Here is an 18,449-nt window from a genome sequence, read left to right on the forward strand (position 1 = left end):
ATTAAAAAAAGATAACAGACCTTTTGACGTTTCTTTGTAGAAATATGGAAGAAAAGCCAGAGTAGATCAGTAATTGACAGCTATGCAGGAGATGCATTTCCAGATTTCTTTCTGAAGAAATATTTCACAAAGTTACAATTCCTTTCAAAGTTGGTAATCCATCTTTAATTATTTTGTTGATTTCACAGTTGTATTTTACAAGGTTGATGTAATGTCTGCTTCCTGCCAACATTCGATATGGACAATCCACTTTGTCATTGCTTTGATGAAATGGCAGGCTGCTTGTAGTTGCAGTACTTGTCTGGGTTTTTTTTTTTTTTCAGGGTGTGTGTGTTTGTGTGTGTGAACTGAGCATGGGTAAAGGCTTATCAGCTGCTGAATGCCACAGCTTAACAGGAAGATATGTGGGGAGCTGCCAGTTTGTACCATGGACAGGATGGGAAGCATGTTCAATGCAGTTCAACGGATGGGCATTTAAATGTACCTGGTTCCGTACAGCTATTTCTTCTATTCTTACTTTTTGAGTGTGCCTTTATTGCCTCACATACCCTTGAGAGCATTATTTTGCTACCAGGTGTCCATTTAAAAGGGCTTTGGCATTCCAAGCTGTAATTGGGACTGTTGGAGTGCAGGATTCCTCTCTTAGGGTCAGGAAGCCCACGCTGCACCGTGGCTGTTGCAGGCAGTGGTTGCACCCAGCTGTGGTGCCACGATGTCAGGGGGGTGGGAGACACGAGGGGCTTCTGCTCACTCAGAAAAGTCAGTGGCTGCACAGTGTGTGCTTTGGGATTGTCTGACATGGGTCCATCCAAAGGTTGTCTGTCCTAGCCCAGGCGAGCATCTCCTTGGCATGTCATACCTTCAAGCAAGTGTGAAATCCTGGTGGGGGTTGTTTATTTTTATGTTTAGTTACACAGAAATGACTAAGTACCTTCTTGAATCTATTCTTAGCACTGCAGCTTGCCTTTAGACTGGTTTCTGTGAGAATGCAGCAAGGAGCGGAAGAGAATGTAACTTTTTCTCTATTGGAGGCTGGGCAGTGAGGGTGTTCTGGCTTCACTGTTTCAGAGTAGCTTAAGAGATTTTGAATATTTTTTTCCCCCTGGTAAATGAAGTACATGGATAGGGATATTTAGGCCGATTGCTATGGAGGAGTTTAGGTTACTATGCAAACCAGTATTTATTAGTAACATTTGCATATTGAAATAAAAAGTGTGATGCAATTAAAATTGCCTGCACTGAGGATTACCCTGATCTCTGAGGGGAAAAAACATCCCAAGAGTGTGCACCTGTGCACACACATGCACAAACAAATGGCAAAATCTTTCTATCTGTAGAAGGCCCTTTTCTTAAACCCTTCTTCTTTTCCAAAGAGGTAGGGACAAAGTATTTCTGCAATGTGTGATGAAGCAAGTGGGTATAAAGGTTTTGTAAACTCATTGCATGGTATAGAAAATCAATGTGCCTACTCTATTGTGTTACACAGAAGTATTTCAGTGAATGCCCTGGCCAAGAAAGTATACCAGAAGTGCCAAATGCATTTAGAAATAATGTACTCTTGCTCTTAGGGTCGTTGGAATTTAGGTTGCACAACATTGAATACTGTGGATGGCATTTGGCTGTTCCAGTGGAGGATCCTAGTTTCTTGTTTAAAAAAAAAAATCCTTTTCTGGTGTTTACATCTTGAGTGTTGATTCAGTTTGGATTATATTTCTTTCATGATAAAGTATGTATAAACATTTTTAAAAAGGTGTGGCACAGTCAAGTGTTTTCATTATTTGTATGATAGGTTTGAACATCTATTCCAAAGTATCAGTAGGCACCTGCAGAAGCAAAGTGGGTTTGTAGCACCTGAACACATTCCGATTCGTGCAATTAAAGCAGTTTACAGAGCAAGGAAGAAAAGAATATCACATACTGAGGTTTGATGTCTTTTTCAGGGAGGACAAAAGAGTTTTGATTCTTTCACTTCAAGTTCAGCCTAACTATTGTGTAGGGGAGGAGGTTTAATGAATCATTGTTTAACTTTGATACTGCCAAGTATTTGACCATTAAACAGTCTGAAATGTGTACATAGCACTTTGGTGACAGACCCTTATTTAACAGTGATTAATTGGCATTGAATAGTTATTTAATTACTTCGGAGGAAATCTAACAACAGTGTGTGTTCTGATTAAGTTATTTGATGTAAAAACAAACATAAGACTGCTGAAGAGAGCACGTCCCATTTTGCAGCTTGCTGCTAACACTACACACCACATGGAAGCCTGAAGGATTGAAATAGCAGATACTACTCGCTAGTTTGGGTGCTGTTGTACCATTGACATAATTAATCCTTGATTTCTTAAAAGACTTTTTTTGTTAGTGGTTTGGTGAAATTTGACTGAAAAGTTTTTGATGTAGTATATTCTTTTTGCTTTTGTAGCCCCTCACTGGGATAAATAAAGGATGTAGGCATTAAGGGACCTTAAAATTTTTTGTTAATTTGCTATACTGAACTGATCTGAGAATTATTGTTTCTTGGCATGTATATGTATCTCAGAGATGATTAAAGAGTTTGGGGTTTTTGGAAGTATGAATTATGGTGGCAAGGTAAGGATTTAAAGGTTTTGGACAGAAAACATAATTTTCAGGGTGAGATGGCAGGTAAGTTGTACAGCTCCTGCCCTTCTTGAATGGCAGGTGCAACAGTTTCCATAGTCTAAAGACCCATTCTCAAAAGTTAGCTGTAGTCATAACTAACCATTTTGAGTCCTGACTCCAAACAAGTACTTTAACTTTTAAATCTGGAATGTTTTCTCTTGCATGCTTAATAGTGCATTATCAAGTCGCTGATTTACTGTGCTTTCAGTAAGTGGAAACAGTTGTTTCTTCATACCTTGTGAAATAGACCTCTCGTACTTGTAGATATCCTTATAAGTGAAGCAATTGCTTTGAATGCAATACTGTAATGGCTGTGGGGCATTTTGTGGATATTTCCAAAGCATAACACTTCTGCTTGGAGGTGCATTGCTGTCCCTGCTACATGGTGAAGGAACTTGATTGCTTCAGTGCCTTCCTGTAGCTTCCTTCTGTGTAGGGCATGCTGTATAGAATGCCAGTTCAGTTGCATCCCTGTGAACAGGATCTGAAATGCATCTCCAGACTTGTATTTTCTCTTCTACTGTCTCTGTGGTAATAGAATTGAAAAATAGCAATGACAGAAATAAGGCTAAGGTTTGTGGGTTTGTTGCCTGCCTTTGGCTATAGAAAAGCATTAATAATCACCAGATACAGTAGAGGAGGGAGATAGAGACCTCTTAGCAATAAGCAAAAAGATTTTCCTGGTCTTAATGACTTCAGGTGTCATTTTCCAGGATTTCTATGTGCAAACACTAAATAGACTGATTTTTTCAGTAGTGTGAAAATTCAAAAACAGTAAAGGTCTGCTATCAGAGATTCACTTTAATGTTTATTTGGGAAGCAACTGATTCATGTTGCCACTGTTTAATTGTATTAGGTGGACTGTGAAAGGTTCCAGTTTTCAAGGATTGTTTTTTTCATATACCATTTCTTTTGCTCACTCAAATTTTAGTCAGTGTCATTTTACAGAATTACTGTATTTACATTTTAAAGAGGATTAGGCAGATTAAAATATGTTTTCATGTTTTATTGATAACATCAGATTAATTTCCACTTTAGTAGTGGCAGCTCACAGAACTTGTCAAAACAGAGGCTGTAGAAACATTGTTATACTTAACAATTTCATCAAACAGTTGCAAAAAAATACAGTTTTGGCAATTAATTAGCGGCCTCGTCACCTCTGGGAACTGAAGTGGCCGGTGGTAACATGGAAGAGACGGTGAAATCAGGGATTGCTGGGGATAGCCTGGGTCAGCTGAGTTTTTTCTGTCATGACCATGTTGCTCAGAGAACTTCCCTGGAAGAGGAGGAGGGCCAGAGTCACTCTCGGTGTGCTGGAATTTCTGGATTGCCAGAGGTGCCAGCACTGGGCTAGCTTTGCTGTGGCCATGGAAGAGTAGCCAGCCTGAGTGACCTTGCTGCCTCCTGGCAGTGTCACGTGGGATGGCCATTGCGCAATGGCTTCTTACATAAGTCTGAAACCACTACAAATAAAACTTACTTGGGGTTAAAAGGCAAAGGGTGATTCTTGGGCTGAATTAAGGTGGGGTTTGCTTGCTGTGGGAATAATCCTTTACCCTTGTGTACAACTCGTCACTAGTGGGTCTTTCATGGAGGGGCTTAGCACTCCTGCCTCTCCCTGCTATGCTTCTTGCTCTGTAAAATAAAGTGAAGTCACTTAGATTGATGCCTTGAGAGGCTACCTAGAACAGAGGCTAGACAGTGTTAAAGGAATAAAGTAGGTATTTATTAAAAGGCCTTCAAAGGATACACCTTGGGCAGTACAAGAGTCCGGCTGAGGCTACAGCCACAATGGATGATGGATCACACATTTTCACACTTTCACAAGTTTTTGGTCAGTTTACATATTGGGGTTAATTGTCCAGTTACAGCTTCAGGTTGTGAAGTTCATCCTCCCAGACTGTTCGCCTCAATTCGCTGTTGTTTATGCTTCTTGGGCCTGAAGCTGCAATGGTGTCCTTAATTCTCGTGCTGGAAAAGGATTGTTTTGTCTAATTACTCTGCAAAGAGAGCCTGCTAACACTTTATATGAAGTTCGTAGTTATATACCAATACTGTAGAAAATCTGGAAAATATGAGAGCTAAAACTTAAGGCATCAAGAAGACAAGTGACAAAGCTGTGAACAGAATTCTAATACCCTGAGCCCAATCTGTTACTCCACTTAGTTTCCCTTATCTGCCCTTCCTGGACACACCACTAAGGAAAGCTCTATCAACAGGACGCATTTAACCTCTTTGAATGATTTTCTTTTTGCCGGTGAAGTCTTGGTTCATTTGAAAAAAACCTAGAATGTTATTCTAGATATTTAGGGATATTAAGAAGCCTTAGTGACAATGTGTATGCAGCATGTGCTTGATCACTCTTCTGTGACCAGTCTCCATGTAAGAAAATCATGGGAAAAAGAAAGTTTTTTTTAAAAATTGCCCTGGACTTCCTTCTGATGTATCTACCCTGATATAAGTGAAAGGGAACATCCTCACATGCTATTCCCAGTAGAAAAAGATGAAAGAGATTTTTCTGAGTCTTGTGCTGCTGTATACCCTTCCTCTCTGTGTGCAAAGCCTAAAAACAGGATGAATTCTGCTGTTAGCTACCTTAAGTAACTGCCTTGAGTAGTGAATTCAGTACTGCAGAACAAGCTCTTTGCCACCAGTATCTCTCTTCAGAGTCATGTCCCAGACCTGAGGAGTGGATGTTTTCTGTATTGTTTGGTGTGGAACAGAAATTCCCTTAAAAAAGAAATGAATGAAAAAGAGCTGTGAGCAGAAAACTAGCTTGATGGTTGCTACAAAAGTTACTTCAGTATCTCTTATCTCTAAATTATGTTGCCAGTGCACTCTGTGGAAACTTCAAACTTGCTTTCAGTTTAATGAGCTCCTTTGAAAAGAAAAAAAAAAAGTCTTTTGTTGCCAGTGCAGTGAATATGTTTGTACCAGTTAAAAGTATAATTGAATCAAGATATATGCAGATAACAAAGCAATGTGAATGCATGTATGGGCATCACACACCTTAGAAATGGCCAGATTCCCACCCCTGGTTTCGTTTCTTTCCTGTTGAGTAGAGATACTGATTAATAGAGAAAGATACTAATCCACTTATGGGTGGCAGTGCTGTGACTTTAATTATTAAAGAAGTCTTGATATAACTGATTTTTTTCACTCAAGTAGAACTTGAGAAAATAGAGAAATGTAAATGCTTCACTGACAGCAGATTAAAAATGGTTTTATTAGCTTTAATAAAGATCAATATTGTCAAGGTTTTGAATAAGTTTAAATGTAAGGCTGCATGAATGCAAATCTATCTCAGATTTTTATTTTAGAATATGCCTGCAGTTTGAATCCATGTATGATGCTGATGAGTGAGAACAGAAATGCTAAAAAAAATCTGTTAGATCGGCTGTGATCTATCTGAGACGTGCATGCACTAGTGAGTTTCAGTCAAGGATAGGGGCAGATTCTGGCTGACTTTGCTTGATGAAACTTGCATTAAGTTGTCTGAACTGTAAACCTTTACCTGCACATGTTAAGCATATAAAGCATGTGTGTTTCACCTGTTAAATTCTGTTGAAATATTATCTTAAAGTCCATTTACATTTTTCTCTAGCTGTTTAAGTAAAGGTTTTATATTTGGGTAGAAGGCATTTGTAAAAAAATTCTTCTTCTTCAAAATATATTGCAGTGGTTGCAGAAGATTCCCTTTATGGGGCTTTCCAAAATTGTCTTTTTGGAGTCCAGCTGTTTCCTTTTAATTGTTTTTGAAATGGTAAAACGTGGTTTTTTTCAGGAATTATATTTACTTCCCTTTTGTTTTTCTTCTCAACCCTGTTTCTGTAGGAAGAATCTTAAATCGTTTCTCCAAAGATATTGGCCACTTGGATGACTTGCTTCCACTGACGTTCTTGGACTTCGTGCAGGTAATTCAGTTGCTGCTATCCAAGAGTTCTGCACTGCATTCTGCACCTAGATTCCTGTATGCTTTGCCGAAGATCAGCTATTTGTCACAAATGTAGCTGAGTTGAATGAAAGTACTTGTTTGTGAAGGAAAGGTGCGGTTGAAATTTAACGTGTCAGTAAAAAGCTAGCATGAGTAATAACTGGCAGGTAGGAGTGGCTACACACAGCTTGCTATTATGTCAAGATTTCAGCTCATAGTAGCTACATGCTTGGTAAATTGCTCCTGATTTGCCTCCAAGCAATCTGGCAAGCTTATTGCTGTTATAAGAAATATGTCCATAGTAAAGAAACAATCAGCTCACTTGAAAAGATAGCGCAGATTAACCTAATTACATGCCTACTTCCACAAAGAATCAAATGCTTACCACACCATTTCGGATTAAAATAGGTGTGGCTATTTACAAAGAAAAGATTAGTAGTAATAGGGTGAATATAATAGCCTTAATAGGAACAAGTGAAATAAGTTGCTGTAGAAAAGAAAGATGGACAAAGCATTGAGATTTTGATGATGATGAAATGATAAAGGATTAAATGTGACATCAAGGTAATTTTTCTGTTGCAGTTGCTATTAATCTTTCTTGTAAAAAATTGCAGGAGGATAAATCTGAAAAAGAATGCTCGTACTGTATGAAAATAACATGAATCACAGAATACACAGAATTGTGTAGGCTAGATAAAAAAAGACTTAGTGGATTATCTGGATCCACTTAGTGGATCACACCTGTCATGCTGAGGTCAGAAATGTTTCTTAAGGTGCTATTGCTAGCTTTGCTTCATCTCTTAAAGGAAAACTTACTCAGCATCTAAACCCTGTTTTGACTTATTTAAAAATAAACCAAAAACATTTCAAGTTGAGCAGTTTAATCATGTTGTTCTTACCGAACTCTTGAAAATAGGGGAAAAAATTATTCCAAGGAGTAAAAATGCCTATTAAGATAAAGTGTTTTTTGTAGTTTAGTGAAGTAGCTGAAATTGAGGTGTATGTTTTGGTTTTCAGATTTTTAGTGTCACTTTAAAGTGTTGTTTTGGGGAGGAAAAGAACATGGTGTATTTAACCTATCAATTATAACAGTGGGGTTTTTTAATGAGTTAGGAAGTTGCTTACAGTGAATATTAGGATTTTTAGTTCATGGACACTTAATGTAATATAAATTAATTTAAATTCTTCTTGAAAGTGCAGTATGGTTCTTCTATAAAAACTATTCATTTTTTACTGTCTGTACAGATTCCAAGTCTTTTTCAGTCTTGTTAACTGTCTTATTAGAGAGAATATTTTACTTTATTTCAGCTGTCTTGAGACTATACATGTGTGCCTTCTTTTTGACTGGAAGTTCAGTCCTGCAGTCCTTATCCTCTCCTCTTAGCATACAGTTTGCATCCACAAAGTCAAGCCCATCTGTCCTGCACAGTGTCCATTGGGCCAGAGGGGTTTATGTGTGCATTAGTGTGTCCCCTTTACAGCAGACTGCTCTGTTTGTGTTCATACTATGTGCTGCTCATGGCCAGAGCATCCTCTGAGTCCTCTGATCCTGAGATAAAATGATTAACCATTTTCTTTAGTTCTGTGCGTTTACAATAATAATGTGAGAGTTGTGTTGCAAGACCACTTGCATGGTGGTTTTATTGCAAGAAACTGAGTGGGTGTTTTGCATGCCCTGGCATGTGGTTTAAAGGCATGTGGAGTTGTCTGAGGATGCAGAATTTGCTGGGAAATTTTTACAGAAGTCTGCAAAAGCAGAGGGAGCCACAATTGGTGTGATCTTGTCCATGCTTCCTTTTGGTGGCAGACCCTGAAGCAAACTGTCTTGAGAATTGCACTGTCTTACTTTTGATGGTGCAAACTGATCTGCTTCAAAAGAAAGCTGAGAGAGTGTCTATGCTGTGTGCATGGCACATCGTACAGAGGACTGAATCATCTACCAGCACGTTGGAAAACCTAGTTATTGAGCAGTGTATAGATCCTTTAGGCAGTGTGTGCTTTCTGAAACTGAACTGCTCTAGAATGAAAGAGTGAAGACTGCTTCTCTAGATGGGATTGTTTTCTTCTTCCAAGCTCCTACTGTAAACCACATTTGGTAGATACTTTCCTTCATCCTGATTAGTTTATGTGTGTTTTTTTTAATTGGATATTGAATTATTTGTCAAATTCTGGAGTTTGTTTTTAAAGTGAAAAGTTTTTGCTCTCCAAAAACACAAAGTAGATTTTACAAGTCCAGTACACTATTAAAAAGACACTGTGTTTCAAAGCTTGGCTGCTCCATTTGGCATCAAAAAAGAAAATTTAGGCTCTTACTGTTGATTAATAATGCACTGCTATCTGTAAGAAAAAAACACTTTCTTCTTGGCAGGTTATCTAAAATTTACTCTTCTTGATTGGCAGGCTTCTTGCTTAGTGGATGCTTTTGAAATTCAAGAGCAAAGATATATTTACTTCTGATGAAGCAGAGATTTTTACAAAGGATAACTGTTATCAATTATGATAGAGATCTTTTGTCACTTGTTTTGTTTGCAGGTGTCTTTTGTAACACTTCCTATAATCCCTTCAGGAAGAAATATTTTCCCCTTTCTAAAAACAGTATTAGCTGCATATAAAAGCTCTGATCCCAGCCATTATTGTTGATTCTTTGAGAGACATTTCCCAACATTCATTGTTTAAATGGTTGTCAGGAGGAATCAAGTGAAACTTAATAAACAATGCGGTAACTGGTTCATCTTACTTTGTGTGTAGAAGCTTTTCTTGAGCGGATTTGCATTGAAGAAGTGGTGGTTTTTCAGAGTTATTGCTAGGATCATTGTGAAGCATTCCACCCTTTTACTGTATTGGCAAGTGAGTGTATAATTTCAGCACAAATAAATTCAGTGTGATTGGAGACTCAAAAACTACAGTATGAGCCAATTTAAATACCAATAAATAAATAATTAAATGGCACCTACTAGTTCCAAGAATTTCGTAATTATACAAAATACAGATTTTTAAGCAATGCTAAAATTTGATAATATTCTTTTCGGAGTATGTAGTAAGATTTATACACTGCACTACAGCCATAATGAGCATTATTAGTCTAGACAGCTATACTGGATGGAAGTTATTTCTTTGAACAGGAAGTGTTTAATTTTTTACATCTTCCATTGAGTTAAGGAGAATAAAGACTCTCTTCAAGACAGTGGATAGTCTCTGTACACTTTCTTGTTAAAGCAGAGATGAAAGGAATGTGGCAAGCACAACAATGCATCATGAACCTTATGTATTCTTTTGAAAATCTGGTTAGATTTTACAAAACCATTGCTTTGTAATATCTCCCAAAGTAGCAATTCTCATTGCGTTTAGTTTTCTGCCATCTTTTCATTCTTTGGTTTGAAGTGCACCAAAATATAACACACCTGTCTTGAGAGATTGAAGGCAAGAGAAGCAGTCCTCACTAGTAGGCAGTAATTTTTTTCTTCTTACGAATTTTAGCAGCATATGAGACATCTCATGGTAGTGCATCTGACTGTGTTTTGTTGAAGATACTGCTGTATCAACAAGGTTTATGAATTAAAAATACGTCTCTTTTATGAGAACATGTTTGTGGCTGTGTATGACTACATGGCTGGAACAGAATCCTGTGAGTAGATGTGAAAAGAAAAACTGAGAAGAAATCAAAGGTTAAGTTAGGCATTTTAGCCAAGATATCTTTAATGGTACATTTAGAGTCCAGTTTGAAGTTCATTTAAGTTAAAAAACAAACAAACAAACAACACTTCTTGAAAATCTAAAGTCTAAGCCTGAGTCTTACCTTCTGTAATGAATCCTGACTGACCATAAGGTTCCATACCAGTTCTCCTAAAAAAGTAAAATAGGAAGCAATTCACTATGATGCTTGTTATTTCTACCAAATATGGCATTAAATTTGTTTATAAAATCAAGTAGTTATCAATGTTTGTAGGTTGATTAAGATAATTGAAAAGCTGAATGAACTTGTTTGGTGAAGATGGTGGGGTTTGGGCCTTTTTCATGTGAGCTTACATATTTTTAATTATTGTTAGCCTCCTTAGCCTCAGTATGCATCTCCTTCTCTTTTTCTTAACCGGAATTATGTGGTTTTGACAGCTGTTCTCTAACTTAGTTACAATTTCTTCAGATAAAGGACAACTTGTGTTAAGGCCATTACAGTGCTTTAAAACTTTCTGAGAGGATTTAAACATCTCCTTTTTTTAGATGTAAATATCCTGCCTTAACCTTTGTGGGAGTATAAGGTTTTGTTGATGTGGACTTCACTGGTAGGTATGGAGCCTGTAGTTTAAATACATAGATAGGCTCACAGGATGCTGTGGGTTGGAAAGGACCTCAAAGACCATCTAGTTCCAAACCCGCTGCCAGGGACAGCTTTTACTAGACCAGGTTGCTCAGAGCCTCATCCATCCTGGCCTTGAACACTTCCAGGGATGGGGCATCCACAGCTGCCCTGGGCCATGTTGAGCTCAATGCAGCACTAATAAAACATAATGCACTAACTGGGGAAAAGGTCAGCCAAGAAATAGAATAAAATTAATGAGGGGGTATTAGGAATTGAGAATCCAGTATATTTAATAGTGGTTTATGCACATTAGCCCAGATATTCCGAAGTGGCTAGTATTTTGGATGCTGTGTTTTTGAGAGCTCATCAAAGGCTGAATCCTATTCTGACTCAAGATAGATTTGCAGAGGCTTAAGATCTCTAAACTCTGATCTCAGACTTTGCCAGATGAGTACCCAAACTAATAAACTACTGCTTGGAAATTATGTCTGTAAACCAAATGAGTACATAGGATGGTGAAATATATTTCTGACTTCCTTTTGGTTTTGTAAGTTATTCTGGTAAATTTTAAAGGGATGGTTTTCTCTGTAGTTTCTTGCGCTTGTAATTTTTCAGTGATCATATTACTTGTTAACAGTTGATTTTCTGCTTTAGTTTCAAGTGAATTTGAGTAATTAATGTGATGGCCCCTTCATTTTGATTTCTTACCCTGTATTAGATAGAGGGGAGGGGTAAAAAAATCATGATCTTTTTTGTTTCTGGAGAACACTGTGAACATGTGAACTATCTGCAGCTGCCCTTGAAAAAGGGCAGTGATTTATTGAGGAAAACTGAATTGCAAAACCTTTTTCCTCCCCAAAATCAACAGCTTGACTGAGTTTAAATAACTGACTTTTCATATCCTTTCATCACACACAAAGACCTAATCCTGAGACTACTTGAGCCACCAATGTAGGCTGTGGCTGAGACCACCACTGAATGTGCCATTCCCTTCTCACTACACACAAAACACATTGACTGCAGCTTTATGAAGTGAAAATACTGAAGAAAAGGAAAATGTGAAGGAGGTGTCCACAGTCATTTCTTTAAAAAAAAAAAAGAGAAAGGAGGGGAAAAAAAGCTGCTGCATCTGGATATTAGGAACAAAAAGTGCCTCAGACTGGAATAATAGCTTGGGTCACTTGCTTTCGTATGTGCACAAGAGTGGAACTGCCGTTCCTTGTTTCAGTACCACTGACCCCTGCATTTTATTGTGTGAAGATGTCAGGGAAAGTGTGTAGAAGGAATTCCAGGATCTTTTAGTTTAACAATGACGTCGTTATTTTGTGCTTTCTGTGAGAGGTGGAATTCCTGAGGAGTTTATTGCATTGTTTTTTCCAGTTTAGCTGAGTTTAGTCTGTATTCATGTGTGAGTTTTGAGAGGTATTTTTATTCATTAAAGAGTAATTCTTTCCGTGTGTTTGCATGTGTGTATTCCAAATATGATCACAAGTGTGTTGTAAGAAAATAACCAATAGTGGGATCTGTGTTAAACATCAACATACTCTGTTGAGCATGGTACATAGTGCAGACCTGTGGCTTGGATACCTTGGATACTTTTTAGCTTCCCTTCTGCTGAATCATGGTAGTTTTGCTGTTCTGGGGTTTAAATGAAAAATAAATAAATTAAAGAAACATGAAACAGTTGCCTGGTAACCCTTGACAACTGAAACCTTACAGGACTTTTTTTTGCTGTACCTTCCCAAGATGTATATAACAGGGCATCTGGATATTGCATTATGGAAGACCAGTTAGAACCTAAAGAAAAATAAATGGGGGTATATATTTTTCATTGCTAACTTTTGAGCTCTAATTTCAGAAGAGGTTAAAATGATCATTTTGATAAGATCCTAATTTTTGCTGTGGTCATGCAGTATTTACATGTGCTTTCAGTTTTGGTATTTTTTTAAAATAAACCCCACTGTCTTGTTAAAAACAAGCAAACAAATAAAAGGGGTGGGAAGTAGTGGAGGAAGAGGAAGCTTGGGTTGCATTTGTGTCTCCAAGACCAACATGCCGAGGCTGTGAGTTTAGCACAGACACTTGTCTAAACAATGCAGTTTTTTATTGACCTTTTCTTCCTCTGTCCTTGAATGTCTTGATTGTTAAATCTCAGTAGCCAATTGGTCTTGTTGATGGTGACCAGCAGTGGGAGATAATCTGTGCCAAAGCTATTGCTGTTCTTTATTTTGTACCTGTCATCACATTCCTTTGAATGGAAGGGTGGGTATCTTGCATCACACAGACTGCATATTTACTCAGATTGGTGGTGTGTGTACAGGATAAAATGTGTTAAGTCTGGAGTCACTGCTAATGGGTGAATTCCTGTTTATATGTGGACTCTGTTTTCCAGGGAAGGCTAAGAGTCTGTTCTCACTACAGTGGTTATGTATCCCCAATCTAAGTCTTTGCCTCACCCCCTTTTAATTTTTTTTTTAATTTATGTTCATTTGTAGAATTTTTATAAGAATAGGTGTGCATGCAATTCTCCACACATTAGTGTCAAGGCAGCAGAGATCACTACTGTAACAAAACTAATTTGTGTAGGAACGTAATGTAACTGCTTTGATATTTTAGGGTGTTCATTTACTTGGTATTAATAAAATTTGAGGATGCAAGCCTTTATCTTACATGGGAAAGAAGGTAAAATAACACAGAAAATGTGGTGTCATTACCTTCTTGTCCTCTTGCCTCCTTTGCTGCCTTTCTTGTTTTTCTTAACTGATTTCCTTTTATATGGCAAAAGTAGGCCATAGTTTTGTACTGGGCTCCTTTCATTTTCTCATTGAAATGTGGAATATAGGTGGTTTGAATATAGTGCTCTGAAAAGTAAAGCCAGTTTTCAATTAGTGGAATTCTGTCTTCTCTTTTTCTAGAGCATATGAGCATTGTGAGATGCAGTCTTTATCCTAATTTCTCTAACATTTGAGCAGATTGAGGTTTAATGGTAGTTGTTCTTGCAGTGTTTTCATAGTTGGAACCTGTAAATAAAAATTACAGTCAGGTTTAAGTAATCTCTTCTCCAAATGGACTTCTCTGTTTTCTTTATCTGATTACTTTCAATATATTTTCAGATAAAAGAAAGCAGGATAGTTGTATGGAAGTCCAGTGATGTTCCACCCGTTCTGTGTGGTTTGGAAATTTCCCGACTTTGGTTAAAGTAGAATTTGTAAAAGTTCCAGAAGAAGATTCTATTAATTTAGGGCTGTTCATATCTGTTGGAAGGTATTTTCTTATTTGTTTTCTCCTTTGTGTGAAAGAAGGCGAGGAAATATCCTGTAAGTGTATTTATGTATGTAAGTGAACTTATACTCTGTAATTTTCTCCTTTTCTGTTTGGTCTTTCTTTGTGTATGTACTACTGCTGTTTTTAGTGCCAGAGTGGGAATTTTTATTATTAGTGTTTATAGGTATTTCCCTGACTTTTTAGGCATTATAGCAACCTATCATATCTGTGTCCCAGACTAGTGATTAAGACTTCTGAAAATCATTAACATTTCTAACACTTTACAGTAGCTAGAAATTTTTTAATTCTTCTGTCAGTCACAGAGTGTAACAATCCTGTTCCAAATGCTGATAAGTACAAATCTTCTAGATTGCCTTAAACTACTGATATACTACAGATAGGACAATGTCTGCTTACAGACAAATTAGGATTTTACTGTTCGGCAAAAGGATTGGAGATTTCACTTTTGATTCAAGGAGGAAGGAGAAACTTGGAGGTAATTTGAATTACTAAACCATGTAGCTTACACGTGCATGTGTGTGTGAAATCATTCTGCATATTTATGCCCAAAACAAACATGTGGGACAAGGAATTATTTTTAGCAAAAAAAAAGACTTCATCTTACAGAAATGTTCTGCCAGGGTTATGTGTCCATCTGCACAATGTAAGAACTTTTTTCTTGCTGAAGCTGATACTGTGCCTACTTGGTGAACTCTGCAACTGATTCAAAAATTCCAGATGAGTTTGTCCATCAAAAAGTAGAGGAGACTGCATTGTGGGCAGTTCTGCATGACAAAAGATGAGAGTTCAGGTGGTAACTGAATGTCCTATGTCTTTTTGTTACATCTTTGTATTACATCTATGTTACAGGGCATCTTTATATTGTTTAAAAAAACTGATTCATTTGGATTGTACTCTTGAAATACAAAAGCCTGTGTGTTTAGAAAAGCTCGTTCAAGGGCTTAATAGTATCTATTCCTCCACAATAGAAGAATAGGATGCTGAGCAATTTAATTTTCTTCTGCAATCACATCCCTAAATCATTTTCTTAATGGTTTTTGAAATCAGTCTAATGTTTCAATAAGCAGAGCTCTCTTGCTATGAACGTTACTCATATGCTAAAAATAAAGGGTTTAGATCTTCTTGTAAAACTACTGGGTTTGGTACTTGATTCGATTGTCCAGCCTTCTGTCAAACACAACAGTTAGAAAAACAATTTTTCAATTTTCTCACAAATAGTCTGGATTTGGGGATCAGACCTGGTATCAGTTACTTGATTTAGTAAGTGTGCCTTTGTTGATGGTTTGTGATAAATAAAGCTTCTGAAAAGTCTTCCTGTTGGTTTGCTGCATACTTGTAACAGAGAGAATGAGCACACACTTACGACAGTAAATAGTGATTATTCTCTGCCAAGGAATTTTCTCTTTACTCACTGGGTTCTGGACATACACAGAACAGCTGAACTGGGTGAAACCTGCTGGTGCTGATTAGTTTAAATATGCTGAAAGCATCAGACCACTATTCAACTTTTTGGAGCTGAGTGATCATTAGACGTCATGTAATACTGAAAAATTATGAGTCAGGAGTTTCAATAGGAAAGTAGTATTTTTTAGCCCTATGAAAGTGGCAAAGCTATGGGGAAGTTGGGGGAAAAAGCATCAGGGTCAGGTTAAAAAACATTCTTTGCATATCTGCTGTGAAAGAGTGTGACCTGAAGGAACCAGAAGGTAGTTTTATTTCTTAGGATAGCTGATGGCTGGAGTCCTTAATATTTTTCATAGTTTTCATTTAACTGGGGCATAGAGGCTGTTGTGGTGTTTACAGAAATATGAGTAATTCTTCATTCCACCTAAAAATAAATACATGAATAGTGTATTTCTAAATAGCAAGAACAACAGTAAAATGCTTAAAAGCTTGTAGTTGCTGTAAGGCTGAAGAGCTGTGGGGAATTGATACTCTCTTTAACAGAAAAGCCCACAGTTCGAATGTAGCACAAAGCTTTTAAAGTTGTTGAAAGACCCAGAATTGACTTCTGGTGAAAGTTAGACTTGGCTGAGCAAAAAAGGTCATGCAGCTGAAAATGAGGTATTCTTGAGGAGGGTTCACAGATGCTCTGGCATTATGGCCATGAAGGACAAGAGGCCTGAGGCAGGAAAGTACAGAGCTCAAAGACAAAGTCTGGAAAACTGTGACACAGGGGGTGCAGTGTCTGTGGTAAGCACAATTTTGCTGAACATTTTAAAGAACTGCAGAAAAAAATGTGCATAGCATGTGTGGAAAGGTGATAACATCATCATTAGCTCAAAGAAATTCCTCACAGGAAGAGTGGACAGTATTTCAGCAAGTAAATTAATTGACTAGACCAGATGGACATGAACTAATGCCATCAGTGGTCTATGTCAGTTGTTTTTCTCCAGCAGAGGCAGTAGGTGATGCTGTTTGTGGAGGGCATGAACTACTTTCTGTGATCGTTTACCTGTTTGGTACCCCAGCACTCCCAGTTCTGTACTGGGGGTGTCAAAAGGCCTAACTTTTCCCAGCCTAATTTTTCCCAGTCCTTTTACTATGCATTTTTTTGCATCATTTTGTATTGACCTGTAAGTTCTGCCTCCTGCATCCTAATAGCCTGAGAACAGTGAGTCATTTTTTGATTTTTCTTTTGTTCTCATTCTATGTATATGTTTTCCATAATTATGATTGAAATAAAATCTGTTTTCAGAAGGGTTATAAATGGGATGAAACTGAGACAAATGTCAGTGAATCAGCTTCTGCTGGTAAAGTGCTAAACATAAGAATAAAGAAAGTGGGAAATACACCACTTGTAGCAGTACTAAGGAAAAAAATACCAATTGTTGAATCAAATGTTTTGGTTTCATAAGGCTCTGTGCTCACTTGGGGCTGTCTTGGGCATACATAGCTGGGGAAACATTATGGAAATTATTTCTAAGAGGTTGAAGGGGAATAAAAATAGTCAAGCCATTCTTTATTTTCCTTTAAAAAGATCAGTTATTTGACAGCAAGAAACTGATAGAGGAGATACAAAAATGCATTGTTCTGGAAATCTTGAAGCAAGTGCAACAGCCGACAAAGCAACCATGCTTGGCAATGGTGGTGGATGTTGGAGGCACAACCCCTCTAAATTAATATGATGGAAAAGGGATGCATTCTGCTACCTGAGGAGTAACTCTGGGAGTGTTGTGTGATGCCAGACATTTTTCTGTAGTATTTCAGGCAGGTTCTGGTAAGAGCTGTCAGAAAAGCAAAGCATGTGTGTGTTGTGCGTGTTCTACACTCGCTGATCAATGCTGTTTCCTCCAGCTACCATGTAAAGTTGTGCTCGGCATCTGAGGTGTTCCACAAGAAGATAAAACATACTTTTCATGGTACAAAGACCATTGTAGTTTATGTGAATAGTTCTTGTGTGTGCACTTTCTTTCCCTTGGGAAAAGAACAGTAGAATACAGCCAAGGCCTATTCACAGAAGTGACAAACAGCACTGTTGAACAGCAAGACAAATTATCTCTTTATATTATTCATACAGGGAGATCACAGTAAAGTTATAACTCCTGTGACTTCAGGAAGAAGACCTCTCACTTTTCTGTAGAACCTCATTGCAAAGTTGTGACTTGCTGCCCAAATCAATGAGAACATTTCTGTGCAGATATGCTTAGGGGACACAAGGTGAAATAAACAAGGAGCACTTCAGAAAATTAAAGATCCTACTCAAGATTTTACTGCTTATATGTACAAAAATATATTGTCCACAGCCATTTACAAGAATGGCTATTGGTGCTGTCATTTTGTGTATGACAGTATTGGTTTCCATGTACAGTGGGGATAAGCAGGAGCTGCATGCCTAAGTAGAGGCCATAGCTTTGGCTCTGATAAAAGCTTGTTTTTCCATAGAAAACCTGTATTAGCTGGAAGTAACTTAGTACTGTGGCCAAAGAGTCCTGGCATAAAAACTTCTTACATGAGTGAAGATAGTTTATTATTAGAAAGAAGATAACCTCTATATGTTGTAGGAATGTAGTGTGGAGTTTTAAGTGATGAGTATTTAAAGTGTCTGTCAGAATCCAGAGCTTGGTTATGTGTCTGTTTCTAAAGCAGCATGTCTGGAAGTCTCAGACAACATACAGACTGTGATTTTTGAAAACTGCTGTTACAATCAAGTTCTGCATAAGACAGTTAAGCCTCTTGGCCCAGGATGCCCAGAGAACCTATTTCTATCCCTTCTTGTAGAGTAAGAGATTACTGATGATAGGATGCTGTTTAAATTTGAGAATGGTGGCAGTGCCAATGTATTAAAGA

The 18,449-nt window shown here is 37.6% G+C and overlaps 1 protein-coding gene across 4 annotated transcripts in view; it reads left to right on the forward strand.

Annotated features, from left to right (window-relative positions):
• The window catches only part of ABCC4 (ATP binding cassette subfamily C member 4 (PEL blood group)), a 141,204-nt gene that overhangs the window by 70,049 nt on the left and 52,706 nt on the right, over positions 1–18,449 (forward strand). For all 4 annotated transcript variants that reach the window (XR_014589291.1, XM_083854651.1, XM_083854649.1 and 1 more), the window contains exon 20: positions 6,478–6,557. Coding sequence is in view for 3 of the 4 variants with exons in the window: in XM_083854651.1 (XP_083710777.1) it covers positions 6,478–6,557 (80 nt within the window). In the remaining variant the exon portion in view is untranslated. The remainder of the gene's footprint in view (positions 1–6,477; positions 6,558–18,449) is intronic.

The sequence above is a fragment of the Zosterops lateralis genome (assembly GCF_965231275.1).
Source record: "Zosterops lateralis genome assembly, chromosome: 2".
Taxonomy (NCBI): domain Eukaryota; kingdom Metazoa; phylum Chordata; class Aves; order Passeriformes; family Zosteropidae; genus Zosterops; species Zosterops lateralis.